The 7,067-nt window shown below is 42.6% G+C and overlaps 1 protein-coding gene across 1 annotated transcript; it reads right to left on the bottom strand.

Annotated features, from left to right (window-relative positions):
* Positions 1-2,153: 2,153 nt before the first annotated feature.
* Positions 2,154-6,744, bottom strand: aqp11 (aquaporin 11). The gene is made up of 3 exons (XM_036585153.1): positions 6,105-6,744; positions 4,255-4,371; positions 2,154-3,281 (listed from the first exon to the last, which is right to left on the bottom strand). Exons 1-3 carry the CDS (start codon positions 6,727-6,729, stop codon positions 3,187-3,189), a joined length of 837 nt encoding a protein of 278 aa, XP_036441046.1. The 5' UTR covers positions 6,730-6,744; the 3' UTR covers positions 2,154-3,186.
* Positions 6,745-7,067: the final 323 nt, after the last annotated feature.

Raw genomic sequence — 7,067 nt, 5'->3', positions numbered from 1 at the left:
GCAGCAAAACACTTTTGGAGTGAAAGAACCAACTACATTATTGATAAAATGAGGGATTTAAATATTCTTCTTCTTCTAGATGATGTATGTTCATTTTTCAGGTAAAGTGGCGCCATGTTTGTTTTTTTTTTTAAACCATGGCATGAAGTTTGAGTTTTACATTACATTTACGTCTCGTCTTCTTCTGTGAGTTTACTGGCCAGTTTCAAAGCAGAAATCTGATTACTGTCTGACTCACATAGACCCGGAGTTTCCCCATTATCTGATTACTCAAGTGCATGTAAACATGTTGATTGGATTACTGACAAAATCTGACTTTCTGCAGTTATCAGATTATTAGGTGCATGTAAACACACTCAGTGTTTTTGTTGTTTCTTGACGTCGAAACAAATAGAACAAGTCAGTAGTTAAGATTCGAACCTGCCGATACAGAATGTAAAACAAACGTAAATGTACTTCATTACATTAATATGTAATTACATAATTACATCTAAATAGTGTAGCAAAATGACAGTAATATGTTTGACTTCTAAGGGTTAGGTTAAATATAACTGAGCAGAAGTTCCAGTTTAGGCTTCAAAGAGTATTTAAAAGAGTATTTGTGCCAGTAATGTCCAGCTTTTGTGTACTGTCTGCCTTAAGTAACATTACAGTCACCGGTAACACTCCACACTGTATGTAAGTAGCAGCCGATCAGCAGATGAATGCTGCTGAATATAGTGTACTTTGATTATTCTTTCACATCCTCCTATAAAACTGTTTGGTTAAGTTAAAAAACCTTAAGCGAGAGCTTTGAACCAGCCCTGTTTAACCCCTTAAGACTTATCATACTGTAACTACTATGAGCTGTGTAACTATAAGCTGTTTTTCTCTGTAGGAAACATGAACAGCATTGGAACGAAAATGGTCCCTCTCGGACCCTCTGTTAAACAACAATGTTCCAAAGTTGATGTTTGGGTCCCCCCCCACCATACATACATACATACATACAGGCTGCAAGCAAGCACCCCTGAACATTCACCTGACAGCACGATGTTACGCTGATGTAAGTGTACGTTTCTATAACACTAATGCAGCACTACATAAAAAAACACCAGCTGTTTTTGAAATAAAGCTTGCAGGTGTCACACCTCACCTAAACAACAGATGGCGCCAAAGCATCAGTACCTCTAGACCTTCCTAGGCGTGGCTTAGTTTAAACCCACCCCTGGATTCATTAACTCACGTGGGTCACCTGTGTCTTGTCTTGCTGGCTTTATAAGCCCTAGGAAGTTGGGAACTTCGTGCAGTCTGGAGGCCTCCTGTGTGCTGTATAGTGTCTCTGAGGTTTGCTTTGCTTTTTGTGGAGTATCCTAGTGTTTCAGTCACGTGATTTTTCTGCTGTGGCTGCCTTATTGGGGACCGAATTTCTGGATTTGCTGCTCCGCACGAATGTAACTAGAGGTGAAACACGGCTAAATTTACTCCTCTTACTCTGGAACAGAAAAAAGTTTCCTAAAATAGGCTGAGATCCTTATACAGTTTCCCCCTGAACTCCTGGTTCCCACTTAAACTGGCAGAAAAGTTACCAAATTTGTTTTCCTGACGTTTATATTTATCTCATACTCAGCCCCTCTCTCTATTCTGGAGTCTCTCAAAGCACTTAAAAGCACAGAAGCCCACCAGCTCTTCACGCCAGGGTGGGTAAAGGATCCAATGGTGCTGCATAAAGAGGAGAAAACACTCCGTCATCATAGGAGGGTAACGACATCAGCTAATTAACAGATGAGATCAATGCTGGCCTTTAGATAACTTTAGCTGATGTTAATAGCCGAGAGATGAACAGTCGCCCCCTAACGGAGCTGCAGACAGCCGGTATAACTTTACTCTCTGTTTCTGATTTAAATGAGGTTTGAATGGAGAAACATAAACGTTAAATATCAGACTGAATGTCGTGGGTCGGAAAACGACGTCGTGTTTCGACAGACGTGATTCTGTAAGTTTGCTAGTTCAGTTAGTTCAGAGTTCAGCTCCAGTCCTGAAACCCCTGCACTGCAGAACTGTGGTTTCCTGGTTAAAATACCTGATATTATTAGCTAATTAATCCCTTCTTGAGCTGAACGAGGTGTGAACAGCAGAGAGAGACACTAAACTATACAGTGCAGCGGCTCCAAGCCTGGAGTGAAAACACTGAATTAAAGGTCTGTGTGTCTCTCGTCTCTCGGCTTCTGTCGCGTCTTACAGGTGAATCATTCACAAAGCACAGCTAATTGAAGGCATCGCGACAGTGCAGTCACCCTGATTCGGTCCTCCAAATGGCAGCGACTATACAGTGGGACGTCACGCGAAACACGACAATACTTTTGTTCTCTTTGTGCTTTTGTGAGGTTTTGGAGTTCACCCTTCGAGGTGTTTCGCTCTGTTTTGCTCAAGAACCTCCACTGTGTCCTGGTCTGCTTTGTGCTCAGCTCTTTTGAAATGCTGTCAGCTGGTTTGCGTGGGGTGTTCATGTGAGGTTGCCAGTCTCAGTTAAATGTGCAGCAGCGCTGGCTTTCATGTAGCCAATTCAAATAACAGCGATATTTGGTAGAAAAGTTCTATCAGACAAAATGCATCAGCCTTAAAGTTCATCAGGGAACTAATAATGAAAAATAAAGACAAAATTCGACATACTTTAATAAATTAATAATTAAATAATGAGCTTTTTGAATTTCAAGAAAGTAAGTAAATATTTGGTGATAATAAGTCGAAGTACAGAGCCACTATTCTGAAATATATATTTTCGCCCATGATTTATTCTTCAGTTTCTGGCAGCCGTATGTCAAAATTTTGACTCAAGCATCTCAAAATGGTTCTTTGACTTATTATCACCAAATAATTACTTACTTTCTTTATATTCAACTTATTATAGTGTCAGAATTTTGTCAAGTAATTTTTTTCTTCTCTCTCTAGGAGACGTGAGCTTCCAAAATTAATGGATAACTATTATGAAACTAATGTGCAGGTTTTTAGGTTCTATGCAAGAGGAGTCGCAGTGAGGATCCAGATACAGACCAGAGTCTAAGGGGTTAAATCACACTGACAGCGTTGGGACAAAATAACACTGAAATGACCTTTCGGTGCTTATAAAATGTGCAACAGTAACCAGTATATAAGACTTCTTCACTGAAGAACTTCAGGGTTTCTTTTACAGGCCTCCAGTTTCATTTACTTCTCCTTCTTCTGCTCGATGGTGTCGGCCGTGCTCTTCACAGAAAGAGCCGGAATGACTTTATCAAACAGCAGGACTGAGGCTGCCATGCCTGTAAAGAAGAGAGAAACAGGACACAACCCTGAATAAACAGCTTCTGCTTCACTGCATCATGTAACAAGAGCAAATTCTCAAAGGCCTCGTTCCAATACTCTTTAACATGCCCTTGCCCGCTTCCACTCATCGCCCGGATATGTGCCACACCTACGTTACAGAAGTGGAGGAAGGGCTAGTAAGGAGAGGATTAGTGATGCATGACTGTACGTTTTTCGAGGCGACTCCCACTCGACTCCTCTGCCACTGGAATCAATAGATTCGACCCCTTGACTCCACTCAGCTGTTATCAAGACGGTCCCTTAGCTGGGCACACAAGGGGTTTCTACACATTAGGTTAAACCATTTTAAACATAGTTTGTCCAATTTTTGAGTGGCTACCGATTACGTGATCAAAATTTGTAAATTATATCAAGTCATTTTCAGGTAACTTAACAAATTACAACAGCTGACGAAGGTTTCAACACATCTTACAATCAGCCTCACCTTTCACAGAATGGGATGTACTGAGAAAATCATAACTGTAGTCACAATTATTTGGAATGGAACTGTTTTAAACTTATTTCATTGAAACTGAACCAAGTTTTTAGAGCAGCTGGATATTATCTCCTTCCTCTTTTCACAGGGCACTGTGTTAGCAAGCTTTCTATTGGACTTCCACCTTAAACAATGCAGCATTTACCTTAATGGTGCTTAAGCACCAGAATGTAACCTGCATTAAACATGCTTCTGCATGTACCTCAAGCCAATTACGATGAAAAAACAGACTTGACAGAGTTGACTTCAAGCATTTTGACTCTGATGCTAACTGGCATGCATAAACATTTGTTACTTTAGCTACATTAGCCTCTTAGATCCAGTGCAAAACAAAAGAAGCATATTTTGGATGGTTGATTAACTGCATTTGGGCTAAAGGCGGGTGAACTGTGTACATTACAGATAAACACTAGCAGTCTGGGTAAGTATCTCACCGAGTAGTGGCCCCATCCAGTACACCAAGCTGTACTCCGCAAACGTGCCGCCGGTGCAGGGAAACTGTGTTGAAAACGCCAGCGCTGGGTTGAATACTGCCCCTGTTGTGCTTCCCCCTAAACAGAAACACAAGTCTGATTGAAATAATGAGAAACAGAAGGTTTCAGAGACGACTGCCAACGTTCTGTCTACGGAACCAAGAGAGCAAAGCAGTGGATCATCCGGCTCTGGGATTAAACAGCATGAAGTAGGAAACACCAGACACATTCTCTCCTCTACCAAGACTACAGTATCTGAGTATCATGATGAGTAATACAGTTACTTGACTGTAAGAGTTTGATTGCTATAGCATAAATTAGGGCTGAACAAAAAAGAACTGTAGTAAGAAACTATAGAATTTCTATAATACTGTAATAACTATCAGTAAGAAACTATAGCATTTCAATAATGCTGTAATAACTGTATCAGTAAGAAACTATAGCATTTCTATAATGCTTTTAATAACAGTATCAGTAAGAAACTATAGTATTTCTATAATGCTGTAATAACTATCAGTAAGAAACTATAGCATTTCTATAATGCTGTAATAACTGTATCAGTAAGAAACTATTGCATTTCTATAATGCTGCAATAACTGTATCAGTAAGAAACTATAGCATTTCTATAATGCTGTAATAACTGTATCAGTAAGAAACTATAGCATTTCTATAATGCTGAAATAACTGTATCAGTAAGAAACTATAGCATTTCTATAATGCTGCAATAACTGTATCAGTAAGAAACTATTGCATTTTTATAACGCTGTAATAACTGTATCAGTAAGAAGCTATAGCGTTTCTATATTGCTGTAATAACTATCAGTAAGAAACTATAGCATTTCTTTAATGCTGCAATACCTTTAGCATAATATTATATAATAACAATAAAATAATATGGACCTAATAATAATTTCATTTCCTTAAAAGTTTGAACACTCCCAGTTAAATTACATGTTTTGTTTTGAGTAACTCAAGTGTAAATAAGTCGACTCTTCACTTCTGCACGTGTTAATGCATTTAATGCATCACTGTTTATTGGCTGAATTTAACATACTGGGGTAAAAACAAAACATAAAATGAGGCATGTACCAAAGTTATGGCACACATTTTATTATTATTTTTTTTTGCTTTATTTTTTCTTACTTGTTAAACTCAAAAAAGCAAATAATTAGAAATTGACCACTAAAATGATCATAAACATGTCATATTTAAGTGTGTTCTCTGTAGAGGACGTGTTAACTTATTTACACTTAGAAAATCTACAAAACGTGTCATTTAAATGCGAGTGTTCAAACTTTTGCACACTACTGTATTGTTTGTTAATCATAATCGCAATGCTGGCCTGAAAGCACTGTGCAAAAAGGTTCTGAAACACTGTGTGTTGTAAGTAGAGCTGGAAAATATGACAATATTTATCATTATTGTGATAAATCACGGTATGCCACAATATACTTTTGTGGACATTGTGGATCTCGTCAGTCCTTAAAAACCCTTCCCCACTGCACATCTGATTAAAAAGAGAGCATAATTAGTCCTGTAATTGGATTTAGTGGATTTAGTGCAGTACAGTGTGTGACAAGTAATTGGATCAATAGTTTTGATCGCATTTCGACAGCATTTGATAGTATCGCGATATTACACTTTGCCATACCGCCCACCTCTAGCTGTAAGCATCCAGACCAATCACAGATGAGTTTAGTACAGCTTTAGTAGAGGTATGTGATTTGGGACGCAGCCCCAGCACATCTACTCTCCCTTCACTTTCGCTCCCTACGTAGGGGCCCCGATTTGTGACGAAACCAACCACGAACCTGCATAGACCGCCGAGGTGATCACGGCCGCCACCGCGTGCACTCTGTACTTCTCCTGCAGGCTGCGCGTGCACGAGCCGGCGGCGTGCACGACGAAGGCGCACGCCATTTCCACGGCCGCGGCCTCAAGCAGGGGCGCGTGCCCGATGGGACTCGAGCACCGGAAGGCGGACGCTCGGTGCCGCGCGTGCAGATCCGATAACCCGCGCGCCCACATGTGGCGCACGGCGGCGCGAGCCGCGACGGCCGCCGCGAACTGGCACGCCACGCGTGCCGTCAGAGCCGCCACGCGCGCGCCCGCGCTCAGCCCACCGCCGCGCTCGCGGAGGAAGCGCTCGCACGCGCCTGACGGGTTGCAGGTCGCGCCGCAGGACGTGAGCGCGTGCACCACCGACGTGCCGTACGTGAGCGCGAGCGCGAGGAGCGGCGGCCGCTGCGAGACCCCGGCGTCGCCCAGCAGCTTGAGCTCGTGCGTGCACGCGCACAGCTGCAGCGTGGAGATGAGCTCGGCCGCGCACGCGCCGTAAACGCCGCGCGACAGCAGCCTCGCGCTTGCCCGCCTCGCGACCTCGCACGCGAGAACTATACCCGCGAGCACGAGCAGAGAGACGACGAGATCCGCCATCCCGACTCCCGGAGTCCCGTCGCTTCTCCGGCTCTTCTTCCAGAGCCCGGGCACGCTGGATGGAAGCGCTGGCTAGTTTTTCTCCGCCTGTATTCCGACAAGCCCCGCCCTCCTGTGCTGAGATTGGCTAGCGCCAGCTCACACTCACACTCAGAACGCTGATTGGACGCTTAGGACGTTCGTCTCGTCACCATAACAACCATCGAACGCAGGGAAGCTCACAGCTACTCACACAAAAAGATGTTTCTTCGAGGGTTCTTTAGTAAAGGTTCTATTAAGAACCGTGAGTTCTGGGTAGAACCATTTTATGCTTGAATGGCTCTTTACATGGCGAAATG

The sequence above is a fragment of the Colossoma macropomum genome, unplaced genomic scaffold (genome assembly GCF_904425465.1).
Source record: "Colossoma macropomum unplaced genomic scaffold, Colossoma_macropomum, whole genome shotgun sequence".
NCBI classification, from domain to species: Eukaryota; Metazoa; Chordata; class Actinopteri; order Characiformes; family Serrasalmidae; genus Colossoma; species Colossoma macropomum.
Note: the sequence above shows the minus strand (reverse complement) of the source record. Positions and strands in the feature narration are given on the sequence as shown.

Bases quoted from the DNA above. Each gene is read 5' to 3' on its own strand.
- aqp11 (XM_036585153.1), bottom strand. From the start codon at position 6,729: ATGGCGGATCTCGTCGTCTCTCTGCTCGTGCTCGCGGGTATAGTTCTC. The intron at 4,372-6,104 runs GTTCGTGGTTGG...GTTTCTGTTTAG, and splicing joins CACCTCGGCGGTCTATGCAG to GGGGAAGCACAACAGGGGCA. The intron at 3,282-4,254 runs GTGAGATACTTA...TCTTCTTTACAG, and splicing joins CTGGATGGGGCCACTACTCG to GCATGGCAGCCTCAGTCCTG.